This window comes from Triturus cristatus, chromosome 4_1 (assembly GCF_964204655.1).
Source record: "Triturus cristatus chromosome 4_1, aTriCri1.1, whole genome shotgun sequence".
Lineage (NCBI taxonomy): Eukaryota > Metazoa > Chordata > Amphibia > Caudata > Salamandridae > Triturus > Triturus cristatus.
In genome coordinates, this window is record NC_140585.1 from 1,092,772,492 (window position 1) to 1,092,798,280 (window position 25,789).

Sequence of the window (25,789 nt, forward strand, 5' to 3'; positions counted from 1 at the left end):
ATCTTTGGATCTTGGCCATCCGTGATCTAATCTTAGCTTCCATTATTGGCTTATTATGAACCCCTGTTCAGGTTCCAAATGTTTTCTATGCGTTAATTTTTAAATTGCTGTCAAAAATTGGGAGTGCTTGGAAGAAGGCTAATGTTTGCCTGAAGTACTATGTAAATTAATGGATTTCTATTGGACTGGATGTTAAATACGTGTTGAAAGATCAAATTAACTCCAGCAGTTTTATTGGTTGTATAGTATTATTAAACCGTATGTACGAGTAAAAAACATTAGAGCAGCGGCTGCTGGACATTGTCTGCTGCTGTGTGATTCTGTGCTATGTTGTGCTTGTGTTTCCAGTGTGGAATTCTCAAGTAATGCATCCAGGGTGCTTGGGTTACTGCATCCAGGCACTTGTGATTTCCAGAAAGGCCAGCATTCAGCACTGCACTTGATGGGGGGTGCACGTCGGTTGTTTCGCCCTTTTGTTGAACAAGTCTCCGCTTGGTACACTGTTTGCATTCTACTGTTAATTTCATGAGGTCGGCGATAGCCCTTTAAGTGCAAAGACTATGTCCACCTTCGCTTGGTTGTTATTTCACTCATCAGATTTGATATAGGATCTCTCTTCACATGCCACACAATTTGGTGTGCCACCCTCATAATACATGTACGAATTTGGATATCTTTGCATCACTGAATCTGCACTTCCTTTTGCCTCCAATATCCTCCAGCGTTTCTCAGGATCTCGGGGTCTAGGTGAGAGTAGAGGTGTCCATCAGTTCAACCATGCCATCTGTGTTGTCTGAACACTCCCACTCATGAGCCTTTGTTTTAAGGTGTTTGAGGTGCTGAAAACGTGTGGAAAGGTTTGCACTGGAATGCACTGCAGTGCTGCTGTTATTGTGTTTAACACTGAATTGACCCTAACTAATGGCCACATTGTTTTCCTGCTTTTACTCCTGAGTCTAAATGAGGCCCTGAGTTCGGTGGCAGCTGAAAAGTTGATTTGGAATCAATAGTTGGTTTAAATCATGTGGTGCTACTAAGATTACCAGATTATCCAGGGACTTGTCGGTGTGCTGCTTTATTTTCCCTGCTCAAGTGTGAGTGATTTTGTTCCTAGAGGGGACCGGTATGCTTGCTCACTCATCTGATGAACCTATCAGGACATGTTGTTCCTTCTGGTATTTTCTTTTATTCATAATTACTATATTTTAATTTTGTAATTTAATAATTTATATTGCTTTGACCCCGTTAGTGGGAAACAAATGTTACCTTGACTTGGGATCAGAGCAGTTTTTCGACCGCAAACACCAGCTAGAATGAACTATTTACTCCCTTTAGCAAAACGACCCTGTTTAGTGTTCAGCTCGGGGTGCAGCCAGGTTTAGAATACAGTAGTCACGATGGAAAAACTGGGTTGTCGATTTGGGCCCTGTACCTGCCATGTCATAAATCGGGTGGGTCTATTCACTGATGTTGTTGGAATACCAGTACACCCCCAAGTAAAACGTATGTAAAAGAGGACCTGCCCAAGTCGAGTAAAGTACACCCCAAGTTGTGTATCAATGACTAACAGTAACTTACTGTTAAACCTCATTTTAATGCACTCCCCCACATGAAGATTCCATAACTTGAGGCTACTATTTTGGTTCTACTTTCCTGGGCTTTCATTTTTAACCTGGGTTCATATTACAAATAGGGCACACTTTCCCTGTTTGCACCGCTGCACCACGTAAACATTGTGCCCTATTATGATGAATTTACAGCCATCAGGGCAGTTGCGAATTCTTTCTGCTCTGGGGGCAGCACATTCAAGTGAAACACGGAGCGACTGCTTCAAAGCTGCTGCGTGTTTCTCTGTGGCAACCCGTCTGTACTTTAAAAAGGGATTATAGATCCTCTTGCAGGCAGATGAGGTGAGTGACTGCACCCACCTGCAGGCGAATGTTTGGAGGATCCATGGAACCTCCCATTCTCCCCTCAGGAGGGCTGCTGTCAGCGGGTGCATTAACACTGCACCTCCTCTTTGTGGTGTACTTTCAGTACGCCCCATTCAAATGAGGGAACCCCTTCTCACGATGGCACTACATGTGCAATAGCGCTATCAATATCACAGAAGGGGGGGCACACAGGCATCTGCTGCGCCATCTCTAGTACTAAAGTTCACCAGGGGTGCAGAAAGCAGACAAACACACCTGTTGTGTCTTCCAAGCGCTTTCTGTAATACGGCGCCCGATGCTCATGATTAGTCACAGAAACGTCCAGATTTGGAATCATGATAGCCTGCATACTTGCATATGTGGGTTGGATTTTACATTTTTTATATGCATGAGTACATGTCCCTGCAACATTTCATTAAGAATTTTAACTTGAGGCAATAGTAAGCAGATATTCAGATGGCTAAGCACACTTTTAAGCTACTGTGATGATAAGTCACATTTCTGAGTACACAGGCAATGCAACCTTAAACTTTCAAAAGTCACAGGTAGATCTGTTTGCCCCATCTCTACTGGATGATTGGACATAGAAAAGAAGATGCCTACAGATGATTGGTTGAGGCAGTGTTATCATGAGTGGTTATAAGACAAAACAGTGCTCTGACTTTGTGAGATTCTTCCACACAGACGTGTATTTCACATAATAGGCAAAACCTTGTCTGGACTGTAATTTCTTATGATTATATGGGGTGTGATGTTTGAAAATATAAACTGATAGTGTCAAGTTGTAATTGGATCTACATTGTATAGGTAAACCAGTTTCACAATTATGTGGTAGTTTTCAGTATTGTTTTTGCAATGAACGTGTTCTCAATTAGGGCTAGGATCAAAAGCTATGGTAAGGAGCTTAGATTTCAAGGTATTTCTAATAATTAAAAAAAATATGGAGTAAATATATTCCAAAAAGAGGAGGGATCTTCACAGAATATAAATAGAGACTTTTAATGTTAGATTTTTCAACTTTATATTCTTCATTTAAAAGTCTATTGTAACACGAGGAAATAGAGAAATTTGACCTCTCCATTAAAAAGTTGGCAATGGAAAATTGATATGAACTTGTACTTTTCTGAGATGCACTAGAATAAATAGACCTAGGTCAGTGGAATACTGTTGTATATATGTGACATTTTATTTGATGGTTTGTGAATTCAAAATGTCCTTCTTGTTCAAATATGTATGGTTGTTATAAAACCAGAAATGGGCAGATCTTAATATCTTCTCAATGTGTCTCTACAGAACGGTGAGGTGCTGCCGCTGAAGATTGTGACATACACCACTGTGTCCATCTCACTGGTGGCACTGTTTGTGACCTTCGTCTTGCTTGTTGTGATCCGAGCTATGCGCTCCAACTTGCACAATATCCACAAAAACCTGGTGGCTGCGCTATTCCTCTCAGAATTGGTTTTTCTCATTGGAATCAACCAGACTGAGAACCCGGTAAGAAGCTTAACACAATCACCGCCCCATCCCTCACCGTATCCTCCTGAGATGTGTGCAAGGATAGTGTGGCATATACTCAGTTGTGTGTAATTTAAAAAAATATAATACACTTTCTCAAAATATCCATTGTAAGACCTCTAAATCATCGTACATGTAATTTCTTGTGGTTGGCTGCCGCAGATGACAACAGTTCTCACTATGTTATCAGCTGTGTCAAACACTTTGTATCAGAAGACTGCATTTTGAATTTCGTGCTTCAAACAAGCTTATTTTGCTCTGTGGATGCTTTTATAAAAGTTTGTTGAACTAATAGGAATTCAAAATAATACGTAGAATAATACTGAGACTACAAAAAATCAAAAGTATTGTTTGTATTATGTACAATTTGCAGGCCCTTTGTTTCACACTGGCACTCGAAACACCCATGGCTAAGATTTGAAATGTGTCGAGTTTGGTTACAAATGTTTCTGAATCATCTAGATTTCCTATAATCCGGTTTAAATCCCTTTAAATGTCAGCCCGCACCATGCTCTACTTTCCATCCTAGCCCTGTGTCTTAGACACGTGTTTTGAAGCACATGTTGCCAGCCTGCGGGGTCCTGTGTTGCGCCCCTGCAGCCATGTGACCCAAGGGCAGGGTGAGCACACCGAGTATCTGATAAGGACATCAGACTTGAACTCAAACCTTCTGCCATGGAGTAATGGTGTCAAGAGGCAGAAGACTGCATGCTTTCAGCTTCCGCAAGGCGCGAGCACCTTGCAGACGCTGCAGCAAGTTGTATAGTAAATGTTTGCAGAATGTATTAGTCCATTTTTGACCTCCAGACCTGCAGTGGGAGGCAGTCTGCAAAGTTCTGCACGGATGAACCTGTGAAGCAGGTACATACTGGAGACAGCTTTATTCATTGGTGCCTGGCCCTCTGCCTGGTTTCAATTTACAATACAGGTTCAAGAAAAGGTTTTAATCCCACATGAATCATCGGTGACCAGAAATGAATTATTGCACATTGGCTTCACCTCCTTTTGTCCGGTAAACGTTCTAGTCTTCCTGGCACCAAGGAAAGAGTATGCGCGAGTGGTTTGGCGCATCTCCACCGAGCTCTCTAACTCCAATACCTGTTTATCTTGAAATATACAGCAAAAAAGTGACTCCGCTCCCCGTAATGTGGGTGGGCCTGAGCAGTGAAACAAAGCGAACGGATAAAGTCCCCCCTGTATTGTCAGAATCATTTTTTTAACTGATAGAAAAAAAATGCTTTGTTTTTAGGGTAAAGTGAGTAACATGGCAGTTTAGGGTGTTTCCAAGTGCTTTAAAGTACAGTAGTTGTTGCCGAATTTACCGTACTGGGTTTATCAACCAGGGAACAATGAAAGTCTGAGTTGGCAAGGCCCAGGATTAAATCTCGTAACATGGTTGGTTGCGCCAGATGTCCAGAACGAGTGATTGGCATACTAATCCATCTAGCTGGTGACCTCTTTCTACATACCTAGGGACCGGGGCTGGGATCTTTCTGTCTTCCTGTTGCCTGATTTGTCCCTCAGCTGTCTTAACTCTGGTTTAGCTCAGTGCAGTTATGGAAGGTGTCCTATTAACTCACTATCCGAGATGGACATCAATATGGCGGACCCATAGAACCCCGATGACCTCAGATGATCGACTCATTGTTCCCATCCATAACCTCAAAACAACCTTCCACTTGCTGCAGAGGAGCAAAGGGAGAGACAATGAGTGGAAATTGCAAAAAGCAACCACGGATCTTAAAGCTCTATTTCTTTCCCGCCATGCCCTTGACTTCTTACAGCCGAAGGTAGAAAGCACGTCCTCAAAGGAGACCAAAGCAATGTCACTAACATTAATCAGCACAAGGTATATCTGCCCCTGTTTGCTGGAGCTGAGAGCAAGGGCGCACTTTTCAGAAAACCAATTGCTTTTCTATATAATGACAGATTTCAGGTATCCGTGCTCCACAAAATTGGCCAGACATCTGCATCTAAAAATTGGATTCTCCTGATAGGAGAGAATTATTCAAGTCCAGAGATGCAGTCAAAGTGCCATCCATTTTTCACTCAAGCATTTAGGTAAACGCAGAAAAACAACGCAAAATAAAAAACGCCCTGCAGTTGTTAAATCTCCAGATACTGGAACTCCTCTGTGCTCTTGTTTTCACTAATTGCTGCCTTCACTAAGTATGTATTTTACCAGTTGATTCTCTCTCAGAGAATGAAATCTCAGATGCCTCTGTATTTAGAGAATCCGCCATTTTCTTGCTCAGGGCAAGACCCTGAAATCATGTAAAAAGTCTTGGTGCACTTACACTATGGTGCGGACATTGCACACCTGCATGTAAATATGAGTGTGAATTTTAGAGAGGACATTGAGCCAACAGAAGAAGTGAAATGGAGAAAAAAAATATCCTCTCGAAATCCATAAATCTCGTGGATTAAACCTTGATTGACTGGTGAGTCATGGTTGAGTCTATAGCTCGATTGACCAGTCCGCTGCAACTGGACATATACAGACAGGATCATTTTTAAAAACCCGTCCTAACCAATCACATCTTTCTACTATCTCACATGTCACCCCCCAAAAAAGTACTGAGTCATTTAATCCATGTAGCCCTCGAGCCATGTAAATTTCTGCATGCCCACTTTGTAGCCATGCATGCCTATAAAACCTTCACTTGAAATAAATAATATGAAAAAAATATGGGTGTGGGAAAATTATGCTTCAACGAGACGTTGTACACGTGGCTTTATTTAGGATGGTACAATCCTGTTGAATTGTGTGCATCACTTTAAGACCACAGATGAGGGGAAAAGTTTAAATTTTTTAGGATTAGTCGCATCTAGTGAAGTTCTTGGCTCGATGAGAGCTCGGCAATTGAATTATGGTGCTCAAAAGTGTTAATAATGTAAGAATAATTCAAACTTGCCTGTTACCGTTGACTGTTGGGAAGAGAAACGACCATGGGCAACGGGCAGTACAAATTAACGGCCGCAGATGTGCTTGTGAGCCTCCAGAACACTTAATAACTAGTGACAGCAAGTCATTTATACTAAAACTGGAACAAGGAATTCATTGTTTGCATGCATGAGCTAAGAGTTTTCTTGCGTGCCAGGCCAGGTTGTTGTCCATCGCACTGACTTGGGGGTGTGTGCGAGTGTGTGTCCAGCACATATTCTGTATTCCTGATTGACAGCAGCTGTACCCTTTCCTCTCCTGTAGTTTGTGTGCACCGTCATCGCCATCCTGCTGCACTACTTCTACATGAGCACCTTCGCCTGGATGTTTGTGGAAGGCCTCCATATCTACCGCATGCTAACGGAAGAACGCAACATCAACTCTGGCCACATGAGGTTCTACTACGTGGTTGGATGGGGCATCCCAGCCATTATTACAGGTACGCCGTTACAGCTCTGTATCACTACAGGGAGGTGTTTATCATCACCAGGCTTATCCTTGCAACTTCCATCTATGAAGAAGGATCAGCGCTGAGGGGGGATTACAGTACTGTGGCATTTACTCGCCCATGTGCGCACGTACAGTCTCTACGCGACACAGCAATTCTCATTTCTCACATTGTTATGCTGACTCTGGCAACACCAACAGAGGGTCCGATCTCACCCCCTCAATGCACACAAAATGGACGCTCTGTTTTTTCTATCTCAGCACTATCACTAGTTACGATACTGATGCGCACTTAACTCATGCGTTACTCAACACGCACACGACTGTCATAATCCAAAAATACACTGCACCCAGAAACTCTGTTCTGAGGACTATTCCAGCAGCTTGTCTCTTCCATAAGACTCGTGGATGGCCATTCGCTTCCTTCAACACATATTCTGCTTATGCACCTCATTCAGTGGAGCATTCCTTTAATCGTTTCACTCCCCTTAAGCAAGGGGCTACTCCAATCAGTGTGTTACTTCACATAGCTGCAACCTCTAATGATGAACCCAGTTCTTCAACCTCAACACTCCCTCAATGCTCATTCCCCCAACTACAAACTTAAACTTGCTCCACTCACTCAATAATCTGCTCAGTTTTTGGTGAGTTTTCTTTGTACCAACATTTGATCATGCGTCTGTAGTTTGTTTTTGTTCGTTTTTTTCTGTGTGCCTTGTTTATTTTACAATTTGTCCATCTTTTTTTTCTTTGCCAGGCTGTATGGCATTCTATGAATGCATGCACTACAGCCTTTAGCCTCCATAAGAGTCTTTTTAATTTATGCAAAGTGGAGAACATAAATTATAACTGTGGGGGTTATAGAGCTGTAGGTAAGCCAGACAGTGGATGAGATGCCATGCACTGAGTAGAAGAAATAGTTGTTAGCTGTGGTGGAGCCATCTACCGAAAGGACTAGATGAGACCCAACAGCAAAGATTTGCAGAAGAAAAAAGATGCGGAGTGGGTAGATGTGGGTAAACAAATAGAAAGGCATCAAGGGACGGCAAATCAGGTGGAAGCAAACTGAAGACGTACGCAAGGAACTCGGAGCACAGAAAAGAACATGTTGCAAACAAGCATTGGCCAAGCCAGTATTGTTTGCCTTCCATTTGGCTTTGCAATAGTTTTTGCTGATGTGGTTCAGCATCGTGGGGGGGGGGGGGGGAACGATATAGCTGTATTGCCGATTGTTAATAGCGCTTGTAAAAATAGAAAAAATAAAATAGGGATGATGCATATATGCGCATGCATCCTGACACTCGTGCATATATGTATCATGATGCAATGGCTGCCCAGCATCAAAAAGAAAGTATAGCTACCACTGAGAGGGGATTGGTGGAGAAAGTAAGGGCCATGCTGAAAGGGATGTGGGTACCAACACAGAGAGCATAGGGTCAGGGATTTTAGTCTGGAGGCAGCTTGCCTGAAGTGCTACAAGCGTTGACAAAGCCAAAAGGTCTAGGATCAGCAAGCTGGTGCAGCACTTATTATTTTAATTATCTCTTTATTGCAAGCATATGGCACAAAAATAAAAAAATAAAAAAGCTGCCACTTAAGCTTGGCTTTCACATGCTTGCAATAAAAACATGAAATTAAAAAACACATTTGGCTATTTTACTAATGATGTTTTTGTAAAGCAAATAAAAAGGTTTCTGTTGTGCCATCTGCGGGTATTTAAAATTAAGATAAAAGTTTGAAGCAAATTTGTCACTAAAGAAAAGGGAAATATTTTTAGGCGGTTGTGAACAACATGTGTGCAGGCTTTGTGCAGTCGCTCAAAATTAAGGCAGCCAATGTGTAAAGCAATCTGACTCACTGCCCTAAGCGGTATGCTGTGATTGGCAGGAGCACAATATGAATGTAAACTGAACAGACCAATAGAGGAAGCCCACTGACCAAAGGTCAGTCTATGTATGTATTATGCATCATGTTTTGGAAATACAATAGCCTGACAACCAACTCAAGCTGTCTCAATGGCCAGACCAACAAAAAGTAATTCTCTTCTGTGGATTTGTGGAAGAATAGAAGTAATCTAATCAAAAGGATGGTAAAGAAGCTGTGCTTGACGTGAGGGACAAATCCAAGAACAGGAAGAAACATAATTGCATATGAAGCAAGCCAAGCACATAAGATTTACAAGAAAAACAACTAATGGTATTGTCCACAACCATAGATAGCTAAAAGCTGTCTGTAGGAGAGACCTGAAAAGGTATTTTTGCAAAGCCTCTCAGTACAGCATGAGGTGAAGCAGAGGCCGCAAACCCAACTGATGGTTGACATTTTCAAAGTTCTGTCGCATAAGGAGACCCATTCAACCTTGATCCAAAATGACAGTGGAGCACTCTTAATCACTTGTAGCATACAACAGATTATGGCTATTTTGAAAAACAGCTCTCAGATAATACAGCATCACAATACAAAATACACTTTCCAGAGTCCTTTAGTTTATCTGATGTCATGAACACTTAAAAGAATAAACCAGAATAATAGCTAGTGCCCTAGAAGTATGGTTTTGATTGTGAAATAGCTGCTGCTTTCAGACTGCACCGAAGACAGAAGTGGGTGCTCTCTCCCAAGGGGGAACCAAGAGGCTGTGTAAATATTTGTGAACCCATATCTTTGTATAATTTATTTTTACATTTTGGCACATTCAGCTGAATGCTCTATTTCCACATTTTAAAGAATTTTGCAAGGAACGTTTGGTAGAAAAGAAGCATTATTGTATTGTGTGGTCTTTCAAATGGGCGGCACGACATTCAGGCACTTCTACAGTTAATATGCCAATCTGCTTTTATCGTTATTTAAAATGATTATCCGATTTTCACACTGGTTACATTTATAGTTAATGGTTCCTAAGCTAACAGTGCTTGATTAGCTGAAATGAGATTAATGCCACCTGGCGGATGCTGCATTGTGGCTGCTCAGGCCCTCAAGCAAAATATACTCATTCATGTGTTACAGCAAACACAGCTTTGTGTAGATTTAAGCTGCATTACATGGTCTGTATGGATCACCGTTTATATGGCTAATGGTGGAACACCAAAGTGGCAATCATCCAAGTGGGCGATGAGTATCTTTTGTCAATTAAACCTTCCTTGCTTAATGCGCATCAAGAATGGCGGCCATTTTGAGCCAGTAAGACTAGATTATCATGCCTGTCTTTAGGCTGTTTGATGCTCTGTTTTTGCTGGAAGATACTGAATGTGGTGTTCTAAATAAGGACACAGTACAGGATCACAAAACAACGTATCTAGACGAGTACCAGTGAAGAAAGACTAATTTATGTGCAAATAGCTAGAGCTACATGTTTGATGCCACACACGGGTGACGCATGGGACGGGGGTGCTCCGTGAGCACGGGGTGCTCCTTGATTTAAGACAGGACCCACATAACAAAGGTACATGGTGGGATACCCTCGTGATGACGTGAATTTTACCTTACCTATTCCTTCTCCCCCCCCCCCCAAAAAAAACTTCTGCCTTCAAAACAATGCATACTCCATATGTGAGACCACCATTACAACCCTCCGTGTATCTTTTTCTAAAACGACAGTGTGTGACTGGTGATGGGCTCCTGTTGTACTTCCCTCCAAAGGGGCCCATTTAAACACCTGTATAGGCGTATGATGAATTGATGAGCATGATTTTGAGTAGTGCTTACTTGAGTGACACTGTGTGGGGTGAAGAATTATGTATTGGTTTTTATTCCAATGTGTTTGCAGGGATTGGTGTAAATGTCTTTGGGGCACAAAACGTTTGTCACATAAACATTTGCAAAGAGCACTATTAGACATCGGATCACTCTGATCAACTATGTAGGTGTGTGTCTCATTTCTTTTGATATGTATCTTGGCACATTGATAAACAGAGAGGGCTCGACGTTTTATGCAAGTATATAAAGTATGTGCATGAGCGTGTGCATGTGAATGAATGTGAAAGGATCACTCGTAACACTAGTATTCCATATATAGGGCCAAATTAGGCAAAATCACTAGCGAGGATGTAGCTCCTCAAAAAAGCCGTGGACCTAGTCTGGGGCTGGAGATGAACGGCTTAAACATGTCGACCAGTGGGATGTACGATTGATAAATATCAACAACATCCCTATGCTCATTGCTTTTAATATTCCTTAGAGCCAGTAAATCATTTTGGGTGATCTAACGGGAATTTTTGCCGTTTTTTAAGGGTGGCCCTTTAAACACCACAAGGAGGCATTCTTACCTCCATTAAAATAATTCCCAAACATTTGAGAGCCCATCTGTCCCTCTACAAAATTGGGACAGGTCTGGAGCAACTGATGATGAGGCATGCGACCTAGGTTGGTGTGTGAGGCTTTGCCGCCAGTTTTTGTTGTGAAACCCACACCTTATCGAGAGTATCCAGATAAAGTTTGTAAATACATCTGGGTACTCCTACATCCAGACTGTTTATTTGATTTGCTTATGACTGCCACAAGCGCACACAATGTTCTGGAAAGAACTGTGTGTGCAGACTTCAACAGCTGATTGATCTGACTTATGCATTTACTTGCAGACATTAGAGAATCTATGCACAGATCATACACTTCTATGCAAGTGGGTCTTTTGCATAAAAATCAGGACTGTTGTAATGCACTTTTCGTGAGTGTAATTTGATGCACTTTTCCTTTATTTTGAGTCACTCATGAGGAAAGCTGTGCAAGGTGTGCACTGACAACCAAACACATGCATGTAAACAGCGATATGGTTTCAGTGTTCGTGAGCCAACTAACACTCAGGAGGGAAGAATACACTGGAGCATTAGTGACCAGTTGCAGTGCAACAGCTAGTGGCATAAATGTTTCACTTTCCAAAACAATCTCACATAGTTATTCATATAGCTATCTTGTAGATGCAGAAATACCAAGATGACCCAGGTGAAGAAATCAACGTTTGCAGGTGTGTGGAACATTAATGAGGCTCACGAGGGCCAAAAAGTGATAGTAAGACTAGTTGAAAACAGCAATGTTTAGCACTCTGTCTGTGACTTGGGCATCTCATTCTAAGTAAAAACACGTCACAGGACGACACAATACAAATGATGACCTTTTACTGATAAATAAAGAATGAGCTCTGCATCAATGCCCTGAAGAAGTAGAAAATGTATGGAGATGAAACGCATTGGTTGATGACGGAGAGATCTAAAATATAAAGCTTATAATGCAAGATTCTTTAAATTAACGAAGAAACATAAGAAATCTTTGATCCATTTTTTCCAAATTGAAAGTGTTTTTACCACATACAGTGTGATTGCTTATACAGTACAGCACAAAACGCTGCAGTCTCTGTGAACTTTGTAAGGCTAATAATCGGGAACTACACGATGTAATGATATGAAAAATTGTTTGCAAAATCCTAGGAGTAATAGCATCATTTCTAGTTAGATTTAACCCACTGTAAAAACAAAACAAGATCTCCGTATCAATCAACATGCTGTTTCTGTTTCTACCCTTTCCATGCAGGTTCTGTTTTTTCATGGTTTGGAATGTCTGTAGATTGTAGTCTGACCAGACCCACATGCCGACTGACAGGATATTTGGAGACTTCTCAGACTGTGGTCTTGCAGTGGCTTTGATGAAACCATTTTGTAGCTTTTCTTCTTTCGATTACAGTGCCATCTGCTCTCATGCATATCGAGGAGGGCTACGCTTAGGTTACGAAGTTTACCTGTCGTACTGCGTCACGCAAAACATTTAGAAGAAAACGAATGTCAATTTTCTTGTGCTCTTTTGCCCAAGTTGTTTTTCTCGAGCTCGGTGTGTCCTGAAGGGAGTGAAAGAAATGCAGAATGGAATGTGCAGGTACGGGAGTGACGGAGATTGTAATCGTTGCTTGTGGCTAAACACCCTTCAAACGAGGCATGCATGATGGTCTGCGGTCTGCTGTATAAATCTAGATTTTGCAAAGAAGCGCTCATATCATTGGGGGCGAATCCGGGCTGCTAAGTGAGCAGGTTTCACTGATACATGTGCATTTAAGGGATGGGAATCATGCGAAAATGGCATGCAGATCTTCCCTGAAGACACGTCTGCTCTTTTGGAAAGCATCCTGCTTAGCTGCATCATGCCTTCTGTGTCATGACGTACTTCTGGCTCTCCGTGAATGCAATGCATTGTGTGCACTCTTCTGTCCTTACAGAGATGGCGCAGCAACATCATTCATTTCCGAGAATATTGATCATTCGGTTTTATTATGCCGTCTTTGTTAACTGGACAGCTTAAATAGCTCTGAGGCCGTGGCGGCTCCTCCGCTATGGTGGAGGGGCGTCGCCCCACTGCTTTCAAGCAGTGCGAGGAGAGGAAACATAAAATGATAACTTTCAGTCATTATCATTTTATGTTTCCTGTCTTTGCCGGAGGGTGGGTGGGCGGGGCTACTCCCCTCTCAGGGCAAGGGAGGAGTGGTTTGCCCACTCCTAGGTGCGCAATGAGTGTTTGGTCTGCCCTCTCGGGCCGTCATGCGCATTTCCCCCATTCTCATGGAGAACAAGTCCAGGCTCCCAATTCCTGGTTTAGCATCCCACCAGGATGCCCAAAACTAATAACGCTGCATTGCAGCGTTGTGATTGGTCAGTGGGGCCTGGCTGTGCTTCCGTCAGAGAAGAGCAGGAGCGCAGACGCGGGACCTGGCACAAAGATACGTTTATTTATTTTTGTTTTTAATTATTTTTTTAAAACAATGTGCGTAACCCATTCGGCCCTACAACCTCAAGCCCCCCGTCCACATCCCAGTCCATCTGATCTTGCGCACCATGCCAACTGGACCCAGCCATATGCAAATCTGTCTTGACCCTACTCCAGTAAGAATAGTCCTACTTGAATTGCCCGGTGAGGCCACCCCTGAACTGGAGGAAAAGCAGCCCTAGACCAGTTTCATCCTGACTGGGGCTCATCATTCGGATGCAGTTTGGCTCCAGTGGCAGATTGTGCACGGAAACCAGCCTGTTGCATTTAGGGCATCACACTGAAGGGTACACACAAACTGATGGATGTAATGCTTGAATTAATCTCACTGGTAATTACTTGGGCTGTATCAAACTTCATCGTTATTTTGCACACCATGCCATCTCAGTATGGATCCAGCCATATGCAAATTAGTCTTGGCTCTACTCCAATAGGAGCAGTCCAACCCGAGCTGCCAGACCAGGTCTTCCTTGAACCAGAGCACAACCAGTCCAAGACTGGTGTTATCCTGGTTGGGGGCTCATCAGTTGGGTGCAGCTTAGCTCCAGTGGCACAGTGAGCATGGAACCCATGTCTGTGCATACTTGTCGAACGTAGGGTGTCGTGCTGAAGTATACAAAAAAGTGATGGATGGAATGTTTGCATTAATCTCAGCCACAGGTAATTAATTGGGGCCGCATACCAGTCCTTTGTTATTTTGCACACCAAGCAACCTCAGTTTGGCATGAAGAATAAAACTTAGGGTAAGGCTTTTAGCCTATTTGCTGTGATTCATCTTCTGAGAGATGGCTTTCTACATAAACCCCATTAGCATGAGTTATGTGATCTTTGAATACACTGTCAACCAAACACAGGTCTCAAATAGGGATGTACAACATTTCTGCAATTTGAGTCTGTGTAGTGACAATTTTGGGAATATTATGCAAAATGCAAAGCTGGCATTTGGTGACCGGTTTTACTTGAAAATGGACACAAGGATGCATTTTGCAGCAAAAAAGGTGCAAAAAATACTCTCATTACAAATAGTAGTGGCTTACGTTCTACTTGTTCATATTGCTTCTGTGCACTCGCGCTCAATTTTTGTGGTGTAATTATTGCATAATAGCGTAATTTCTCGTAGCAAACATAATACAAAATTGCCAAAATTATATAAGATTATGCCAGCATAATGGAATGTTCCCCCAGGCCTAGTATCAACCAGAGCCATTCCTTCTAATGTTTTCAAAACAAGTTTGTCCTTTTGAAGGTACCGACTTCTGCATTTTCTCAAGCAGTATATATGGATGGTCATGTATTTGTATGCCCTGAATCTAGAGAAGCAAGGCAAAGCAGGGTGGATTCTTACTGTTAACTGTGACGTATTCTTTTCTAGCGATAGGATAAAGGGGGCAAGCCTGATTATTACAGAGGTGCTATTTCAATTTCTTGTTGCAGAAAGGGATGAGACCTGACTCTTACTACATTCTCTTTTTCAGGTGTGCAAATGGTTTGACTTTCTATGTTGTGCGGGAGTGGCTAATGTCATAGTTAGTGTTTTGATGCGGGATGCTAAGTCACCAGTTGATGCAAGCAGATTGGCTGCTGGCATCTTGGGAGTCATCACTGCTCTTAGGATCCATCCCTTGATGCCTCATTTTAAATGTGCCATGCAAATCAGAAAGCCATGGAGCTCCTTTGCCACAAAATAAATGGGGAAAATTACTTCTGGTCTGGCCTACCCCTGCCATAAAACCTTATGCTTTGTTGGGGTAAAATATCTCCAGTGGTGGTGAAGCGTCACATTTTTAGCAGTGCAAGTCTGCCAGTTTGTTAATCGTGTAGTGTTATGCTCAAATGCCCCCTCTTCCTTTCTTATAGGGTGGCTAGCTGCCTCTTGTAAATTAATTCCCAATGTAATTGTTTCCCATCCTGCCATCTTTATTGGTGACCAGTCAAAATCCTCTTTCCTAACAAATAAACAAGTGTTTCTTGTGAAGTTATTGTCTTGTAGTAAATAAACCTGAAGGTACATGTCCAGTGTTGTTCAGGACAGGTGTTAGACTCTTCATATGGGAAAATCAAAATGGTTCCAGTTTCACAGTTAGGTGCTATGAACTTGGGGTTGTGTTATGCTGATACCTTGGGTTGGCTTCAATGATGTTTTGCGGTACTCTTTAGGTCCATGAGGCACACAACTATCCCTAGCTAAAATGCCTTTTGAGGGCAAGTCCAGGGAAGTCATTTCTGCAAACTAGATCACCATCTCCGAAGCTACTGTTTGAAAAAATACTCTGCTAATTCGCTGCCAATGCCAGATCTCTGTGTGGCACGGTTTTGATATGGGCCTCATGCCTTATTTCAGAGAGGTCACAGTGCACATGACAATGGTTTCTCCACTCACTCCAGGGAGCACCATAAAATCAATATTGTCTCTCTTCAGCTCAATCTCTTGGTCTTCACCTCATTCGTGCCAGTATGGCACACCCACCTCCCTTTATCTAGACTAGTTGGATGCCATGTGTGGCAATCTACGAAATGAAGATTTTTTGCCCACCACAATATCCAGATTTCAATAGCTTTTATGCAGGATAAACACCCCTAAGTGATGCAGTCTTGACTTTCCATGAGTCTGCGTGATAGGAGGCCAAGAACCGCTGTTTTCAAAGATCACTACATTGAGTAACATGCACCCACCCTTACACTGCAGCCCAGCTAACTGTTGAGGCCTATCGCTGGAGGAATCCCCAATAAGTTAAAGCTTATTCTCTCGACACCTCGAGTGGGAGAGTTACTTGAAGAGAGCAGCCTTGAGGGAACGGGTCTGGGCTAAGAACTCTAGGAGTGCTGCAAGCCGCTGCCAGGGCTGGTGAGGCTCAGTCTGCTGTTGACTGATCTTCACAGACTGTGTGTGCAGTAATGAACTACTCTGTCACTTCATCAATGCCTTAGTGCAAAAGTCTGTGGCACAATGTAATCATCAAATGCTGTTGCCCTGAATGCTTACAGTAGCCCTCGCAATAGACAGCTAAAGCTGCCTGTAGCCAGACGCTAAAAGGGTTTCAATCTCTGCTGTACATCTTATACAGCATAGCATATCAGCAAGGAAATACTTTTATTTTTATTTTAACCAGACTGTCATATTTTCACAAGATCATTGTTGCGTGATTTAGATGTCAAATATTTTCAGGGCTTGGCACGTGCCCGGGCTCCTAGATCCCAACTAGACACTTGGCTCGGGTCTAGCGCGACTCCCCTGTTAATTTGCGGGCTTGCCCACCTCAGCTTTTCTGGACTCTTTTGGGTAAAGTACCGGCAGAAAGAATATGCATCCACTGAAGAAGAGTTTTCTACTTATGTGTGCTTTTGGAGAAAATATGTATAAAAACAGAAGATAGCAGTATGAGAAGAAATGTTGAATAAATAAATAGAGGGTGAAAACATCTGACACATAAGCACCCTATTAAAAAGACACACTCAAAACCCTTCACGCTGAAAAATCCCTCAGGACCCCCCATTTTACTTGATTCATTTTCCCTGATGCTTTTTTCAGCAGACATAAGGTAGGGTTGTCCCAAAGCCTTTCACTGTGGGTCTTAAAGGCAATTGTAGAATTTCCAGCCAGTCTCAATGGGCTTTGACACAAGGAGGTTTGCGGACCGAGTTTTCTTGAAAGTGCCTCCATGCAGCCTCCCATCAGGACAGGTCATTGTGAGGATGATGGTCAGGTGCACAGGACATGCAGCGCAAAAAGAGTGGGAGGAGGAGGAGGAAGGTTCCTGCCTTCCTTTGTTGCATTTAACAGCCTAAGGCAAGGAGGTGGGGCTGGAGTTTGTCATGGGTAATTTACTGTAGCATTTACATGGCGCGTCATACACTATTGTGGGATGCCAATGCGTGTTTTCAGACGGCTAGCGTGCTATACCATGGGTGAGTGTGGTTGGCAGAATGTTGTATTTGTTGTGATCCTATGCAGGAAGTATTTTGGTTTTGTGCAGGAGTAACTAGAGAGGTGCTCGTGTCCTGTGTCATGCCGCCTTGCAGTGTAATATAGTAGGATTTTATGATAGTTAAGGATGCAACCTATAATTGTAACTAGCTTCTGGTTATAATTTACTCTGCAGTGTCTTTGTATTGTTTGATGATTTCTATTGTACTAGAGCCGGGATCTACCTTAATTGTCTGTGTTGTGGATAGCCCCATTGGGGTGGGGCATGAGTACTAAACATCTCGGCAACTACGCGGCACTAACCTAGACCTACTGGCTGTAGGGTGCTAGATGCCTGTACACCAAAAAGAGGGCAATCGGAGCAGGTCCTTTAATCTATATGGCAACTTGTGAAAGACAAGTGAGAAGAATGATTCCAAGTCGGCAAGAATAGGAGTTGATGCCATGGGAAGGTGCCATGCACCTTTTTAAAGGCAGGGCTACTGCAGTGCTAATACACCTTTTGAGCAAGGAAAGAACTGGAAGAGCAAGGTTGGCAGCCTGAGCAGAAATGATGCAACCTTTGAACGGCCCCGATTTCACCTTGTCCTGCAATGCGGAGAAGGTGGATATTTTGAGCAGGGGTTCATGCCCCAAGACCCTCTCATGGTCAGTCAAGTGAGCATTAGTTGGGTCATTGCTCAGTCTCTGGCCAGACTGACCGACACCCTGCACGTATGATTGGGAGAGACAAAGTGCATGGCAGGTTGCTGCCCTGACAAGTACAAATCGTCTTGTCCCATGTTACTTTTCTGTCTTCACTCCTTTATGCAAGCCCATCACTTTTTCTAAGATCCACGATACACTTTCTCTTTCCAGTATACATCGGCAGGCATCCTCCTGCCCTTATAGTATTTAGTCTCTGAAAATTTCCTCTTTAGTGAACGGTAATGTAATTTCTGGGTTGAAAAGAGACAATGCGGTTAAAGGAAACCTATCCTGCATCCATTGTTCTGGCTAGGACTGCATTATGGCATAGCTTTGTTAGATCCAATTGTATTTAAGTTTAGCCTGGCTGTTCTGTGACCCATGCCCTCTTTTCCTACAAGGCGGAGAGCAGAAAAAGCCAATAAAGAACAAGGCATGCACTTTTGCCAACCTATTTGGTTCTTGCTTGGAGGAAAGGGTTAGAGAGGCTTTCTGGATTCAAGGTTAGGCATGCATGTTCAGATGGCTTGAAAGGAGGAGCACTGGAGTTTGAGATAAAGGTCACAGAGAATGTCACAGAATGTGCACAAAGGATACTGGGCACAGAAAGGTGATTGGAGGGAGGCCTATGCATAAAGAGATGTACTTTCCTGAAATGATGGGTACAGAAAAAGTATTGGAATGAACAAAGAACTATTGACAAGTAAAGATTTTATTTCAAGCAATAATAATATGTCTTAATTTGTGCATTCTAATTTCGTGCGAGATTTGGTGTTTGATTATCAATATAAAAATGCTTTAGTTTGTACACACTTTGTTTATTAAAAAAAAAATATATACTATTATATGGACAATATTTGAGCAATACATGCACAAGACTCACTAAGCAGAATGTCAAAGTTATGTTCAAGTTGGTCAAACAATGATTTGCCTTTCTCATAGTTTTGCATTTTGCATTGTTTATTTTATGATGTAGGCCTTGCAGTGGGGCTGGATCCACAAGGGTATGGGAACCCAGACTTCTGTTGGCTCTCTGTGCACGACACCCTGATCTGGAGCTTTGCAGGACCCATCGTAGTGGTAGTGACCGTAAGTATAGTATAACTGACACTGACTTCAGAATAAACTATACCTAACTTGAGTGACAAGGACAGCACGTACTTTAGCAGAGAACCAAGACATTGTGTGACTCTAGAGACTAATCGCATAATGTCACATTATGTCACACTCAAAGAATATTAAAACGCAGTATGGTTGTTATGCCTTACCTAAGGGTGCCAAGTAAAAGTGTTGATAATGGCTTAGAAAACTCGACTTCTGCAATAGCAGGACTTTCAGCCTACTGTATTTATATTGGTCACTTACAAACAATGTGCATTTTTGCCACAGGGTCATTTGATGAGTGATAACTTTATTTTCTCTTTCCTGCTATTTGGCATGCTAAGGATTAAAGAAAGTCGGCAAGAAAATATTTTAGGTTGGGTTTGGTTAACAGTACTAAATGTTCAAAATAATCCGAACCCAGCATTGTGTAATTGGCAAGAAACAGACTATATATACAAAACACTTGCAGGCCAGATTGGTGGTACTGCCGTTAAATGAAATACTCCCAAATAATTTGTAATACATACATTGAAATATTTGTTTTGCTTTTTTCTCCCAGGTCAATATTATCGTTTTCATCTTGGCAGCAAAAGCATCGTGTGGACGAAGGCAGCGGACAGCTGAAAAAAGTGGTGTCATGTAAGTTTGAATATGGCGCTCATTTTTCCAAAGTGGAAGTCAAGGAGGTTCTCGTGTCAGATTTCCAGCACTTAAGATGGACGGAGGATGCCGGCTAGTGGAGAATGCATGAGGTTGATGTTTGCTAATTCCGTCCGCTATGTCATGATGCGGGGTGCACTGATGTTAGGGTGCTTTTTTGAAGGGAGTAAGTAAAAGGTTATTGATTGATTACTAAAAATCATTGCAATGTGAATTAATAAAACAGTTACAAGACTCATCACAACATCACATCAATTAAAAACAGGTCAAAATTAACAATATGCAACCATTAGAACTCTTATCAATTACCTGCTATTCTTAAAACCAACAATACTACCATTAGGCAGAATTAATCATAAGCAGCAATGCAAACATTCAACCAGTTAGTTCATTAAAGTAATATGGACAGTGGATTCAGGACTTTTAGCAGATTGATGCTAAAATGCTCAAGCCGTCAGTGAATACTTAATGTTGTTAAACAAAATAATCACTTCAAAGCAATGCTAGACCGAAAATAGTGGTATTATAGTACATATAGGTTTGTCAATGTAATCCAAACATTGCAACTAGGACAATATTTCTGATATCATTTCGAGGTTCAGGTAATGAAAGAAATGCAAACAATTTAGACCGCAAAATCAAAATGTCCAACAATAGTAACTAATCAAAGTTAAAAAGCCTAAGCCATCAGTGCCATCCACCCTGGTACAGACTATGCAAATTTATAATAAAATACATAAAGATCAACAGATCATTCTAAGTATTATATCTGTTAATTTCACCTACCATAATGATGGCCAAAGAAGAAATCTATCATAAGCCAAGAGGCTATTACAGAATAATAATAAGATCCAGAATGAAGCATATAACTCGTGTCAGTAAGGACAAAAATCATTCTACCAGATTCCGCAGCATTACACAGTTCATCCAGGGGTGGCCAGGATTTAAGCAGAATTTATCATGTTCTCAGCCAGGGTAAAAAACTTCACCAACCGACAAATTACCGGAATTGTCTTGTCAGATCAACAGAATGTGGCAGCTTTGTTGCAAGATCTCATTTCTGCTTCTAAAAATAATGGTTTTAGCAGGATTAGTCGTGCCTGTAATAATCATGGGCAAGAACAGATTATGTGCGATAAGGATTCATTATCATAACCACTTAACCTGCATCAAGATGTTGGCCATTGTTGAATCCACCTTGGTATACCGTCCTTAGTGAAGTACCTGCCAAATCTCAACCTTAGATACCTGGCCTTCATATGAGCTGAAAAACGAGAACTTAAATAGGACTGGACCTCAAGTTTTTTGTATGTATTGATAGCAGTCCAAGCATGCTTCGTCCCTGTCGCCTCTTTGTCTGCTGCAAAAGATAAATGTTTTTTTAAGCGGTTTTAAAACGTTTTTAAACAGGATTTTTTAATTGGTTGGAATCCAGATAGTTTAAAGGGGGTTTTATTCAGGCAAATGAAACAAGTGGCCCCCACCAGCCCTACTTAGCTACCTCCAAATGGAATACATGGTATGCGCCCAAGAAGAAAAATGCTTCTGTTCAAATAAGATGTTCTCGTTAGCAGAGTTTTGAATGATTTTAAAATATTTTGCCCTTTTGATGCCTTTTGTTTTGAATATTTTAAAGATTCTGTGAGTGTCTTTAATACTGCAAAGTGATTCATATTTTTTTTCAACAGTTCTGTTCTGCGGACAGCCTTCCTCCTGCTTCTTCTGATCAGCGCCACATGGTTACTTGGTCTGATGGCAGTGAACAGTGACGTCATGACGTTCCATTACCTATTTGCCATCTTCAGTTGCATGCAGGTAGAGCATGTTTCCTTCTCGTGTCCTTGGACCTCATCCTTGAGGTTGCATGTTTGTCTCATAGCCGCATCATATGATTGTTCATCTCAGTATCTCAATATCTCACTCTGTTGCAACGAAATGCATTTATGATCTTTGATGAAACAGAGTTAGAAAGGTTTACCTGAGAAGATACCTGATCAAATTTAACCATTGGATAAATCGAAGGTGACAAATTGTGCGCTGAAGATTTTAAATAGAAAAAGAAAATTGCTCAGTATGAATATAAGGAGCCGTAGAGAAAGAAAAAATATTATGATTTATAGCAGCTTGTAGCTTGAGACGCCAAATGCGCTGGATTTGCGCTATATATGTACTTTAATTGCACTGTAAGGAGAAGAGCAAATTGTGTATGTCCTGATGTAGGCAAATGCAGACAATCTGACACTGAAATACTGCACCGTCTTACCATCGCACTATTCTCATGGTTGAAAGAAAGGTTCAGTCCAAAGATGTTTAAATGTTGAACATTTGAGGGTATGGCATATGGATGATGTGTGAATGGAACGAAATAAGAGCTTTGGATATTGGTGGATGTATCTGTATGACAAAACTAGATATCTGTGAAGTGCATTTCTTTGGAAATGGTATTTATAACAATTTGATGAGCATACACACATTATTAATTAAAGTGGCATTGGATTTAAGAGAAGGAAAAGACTTCGAACAATTTTGAATGAACACCACCTGAAAATGTAGTAATGCTCAATGCTAAGCTTCCACCCTATAGTTCTGCAACCCACCCAGCAGGGTTCTGCTTGCTCTGGGCACTTTCTTGGAGTGACAACTCATGAAGACAGACATCTGTTGAAGAACAGTGCATTAGGTCTAATTCTGATTCTCGTTGTTGTTTAATGGTAATAATAAATTAGACCTAGAAGCTGAATCTATTCAGCCATGGCAAGAACTGGGTCCTGTGTTTTCACAGATGAGCTTCAGGCTGTCAAATAAAACTGTTAACTGCAGCATGTGAAGCAGTTTTACAGAGATTACAAATCCAGATTTCTTTGCTTCAAGAAATTGTAAACGTCTGATGTTCACACATTTCATCATGTCTCAGACAACCCCTATATTCATCCTTCCTAAGTCATCCTGCTCTGCTCCCATTATGCTTTTAATGAATGGCCTTCGGCGAAAGATGCAAACTTAAACCCAATGTATCCTAGTTTATGAATAGAAGTGGGGGAAGGGGATACCACCATAGAAGATCCAGAAAGCAATATGACCTTTTGAAATCTCTCTGTAATTTGTGCCTCCAAGCTACATGACCCTGCTCCTGGGCAAAACTGCTGTCCGTCGGTGGGTAGTAGCTACATCGAAAGCATGGGCAGAGGCAGGATACTGCACAATGTTAGTGTAGCAAAGTGCCCTTTTTGACGTGGTCATCGCCCACGTTTGGCCTGGTATTTGATGGGATTTCGACTGGAAGTGCACTGGATTCCTAATAACCAGGTCCACAGTGCCAAGTCTCTTTCCCTAAAACTGTGCAATTATACCCCGATTGGCAATAACTTTGGCACTCCTTGTAAGTCCTATCCCTGGTACCTAGGGTAAGGAGGCTAAAGAGGATCATTAAGGGCTGCAGTACAATTTGTGCCATCCTTAATGACCCTTCACCAAACACTTAGACTGCCACAGCAGGCTGCTTGTCTTGGTGCAGACAAAAGTGAAAACACAACATGGCACATATCCCTGTGTGCCATGTCCAAAAACAATACATGCAGTATGGGTAAGTCACCCCTACAGCAGGCCTTATGACCCTAAGGCAGGGTGGACTCACATGTGAAGACATATCTGTATAAGCCGATATGTCCCTGTGCTGGTTAGCTCTAATGCTGCCACTACAAGTGAACTGGGAAGCCATTTTAGCTACATGCGCTGGACACTGGTGAAAACGATTCCCCAAGCTACATGAGGGCTTTACTGAAAATATCAAACATTTCGTTTATATAAACCAGTGCTTAATTTGTAAAATATTAAGTGCAGGTGCTCACATTTTTTAGGAGGCCTCACCCACCTCCCCGACCCCACCTACTTCCTCCACTGGCTCACCCACCTCCTTTAATGGCTCCACCCACATCCACAAGCCTCAACACATCAGAGCCACCTCCTCACTTCTTGAGTTCTTCAAGAAGCTGAAGACCTGGGTCTTCATAAAAGCACCTCTGGGACCTTACACCTACACACCTGCACAAGCACCTAGATACCCTCTCGGGTGATTAGTGCACTATATAAATCAATATAACATAATATAACATATGGACAATGTTGGAAACGCCCACTCCCACTCCGAAAGGGTGGTGGTGGACTCCCCGAACACACTGTGGTAGCTTGGCTCGAGTGGTCAGGAAACAGGCGCAGTGCTAAGCATACAATATACCCATACAATAACCATGCGTGCATCCGTTCCAAAAACGACTCTACACCGTAAAAATTATGAAAATATTCTTTCTTTATCTTTTTCTCTTAGTTGCTGATTGGAAAAATAAATAAGACAATCACAATATACAAGTTTCAATTAGTGCAGGTCAAATAAATATGGGCTGTTTGATGAGATAAATAGGGGTGATCATAAATAACAGGGCATAAATACAAGTGCAATATATACAGACAATTAAATACTTTGAGGCAATAAATACTGTACCAATAAATATTGTACACCAACAAGTCCTGTGGACCTATAAATATAGTGCAGCAATAAATAGGTAAAAACTCAATAAATACAGTATCCCCAATAAATAATTAAAAGTATACAGCAACACTCATGTAATCAGATGACACTTCAATTCTTAAGGGCTGATAGGGCCCAGGCACAGCTTGTAGGGTTGTGGAAGGCTTGAGGGGGGGCTACTCCCTGGCTGGGACAAGGCTGAGGCCTAAGCTGAGGTAGATCAAAGGGGGGAATACCAGTTCACCCCTTGCACAGTCAGGTTGGTTTCAGCACCTCCCTAGCCCCTTAGAGCAGTCTCTCAGGTCTCCACAGGGCCTTAGGCGCCCTCTACTCCACTTACTGCCCTTTTTCTGATGTTCCGACGCCGCTGGAGTCGTGTCGACGCCGTGAGGCGGTTCCGGTTCGGTCTCGGCGGCCTCGGCACAATGTCAGTTCTTTGACGACGCCGGCAGGCGGTTCCGGTCCGATGTCGGTGGCCTCGGTTCGATCTCGACCTCCGATTCGACGGCGTCGGGCAGTCTCTTCACGATGTCGACTTCGGGCGGCTCCGGTCCGATGGCGCTCTCGGCTCCGATGACGTCGGCCGGCCTGGCCTCGATGTCGACTTCCGGCGACTCCGGGGTGCGATCCTCACCCCCGACCTCCGGTGCTCCTCCTCACAGGCTCCGGGCGACTCCGGAGTGCGATCCTCACTCCCGACCTCCGGTGCTCCTCTACCTCGGTCTCCGACGACTCCGGAGGGCGGACTTCACTCCTCCGATGACGCCGCTCGCTCGACCTCGGTTCACTTCCTCCTCGACCTCTGGTATTCCTCACGACCTCCGTCGGCGCCCTCTCACGACCTCTGGCGGCTCCGGGTACGACGTCTGCTACTTCAGTCAGCGCCGCTTCTCCACCTCGGGCTCCAGGTCGTCAGGCTACTCGACGCCGGACTCCAGGGAAACCGGTTCTCAGGTCAGAATCTTGCTGTTTTCTTGGTTCTAAGGCCTGTTCCTGCTGTCCAGGTCCTTAGGATAAGTTTCTTCTGTCTTCTTCCCACACAGGGCTATAGGCTGGGATCCATCAGTAGGGACAAGTATCAAGGGTGGGTTTATGGACCCCACTCCAGGCACAAGTTTCCACCCCTGCTGCTTCACTCCTTCCTCCTTCACTGTTGTACTCCTCTCTCTTCACCAGTCAGGTGCCAACTGCCAGCTCCAACTGCCAACTGCCTCTCTTATCCTCCCAACATTCTAAACGGTTTCCAACTGTCACAGAGTTCTGGAATCTCCCGGAATGTTCTGGAAGGTGCTGGTAGGTTCCAGTGG

The 25,789-nt window shown here is 42.7% G+C and overlaps 1 protein-coding gene across 2 annotated transcripts in view; it reads left to right on the forward strand.

The window, feature by feature from the left end:
• CELSR1 (cadherin EGF LAG seven-pass G-type receptor 1) overlaps nt 1-25,789 on the forward strand; it is a 457,515-nt gene that overhangs the window by 385,143 nt on the left and 46,583 nt on the right. For both annotated transcript variants that reach the window (XM_085654077.1, XM_085654076.1), the window contains exons 24-28: nt 3,228-3,428; nt 6,658-6,832; nt 19,170-19,282; nt 19,857-19,936; nt 21,646-21,772. In XM_085654077.1, the coding sequence (XP_085510203.1) occupies nt 3,228-3,428; nt 6,658-6,832; nt 19,170-19,282; nt 19,857-19,936; nt 21,646-21,772 (696 nt within the window). The remainder of the gene's footprint in view (nt 1-3,227; nt 3,429-6,657; nt 6,833-19,169; nt 19,283-19,856; nt 19,937-21,645; nt 21,773-25,789) is intronic.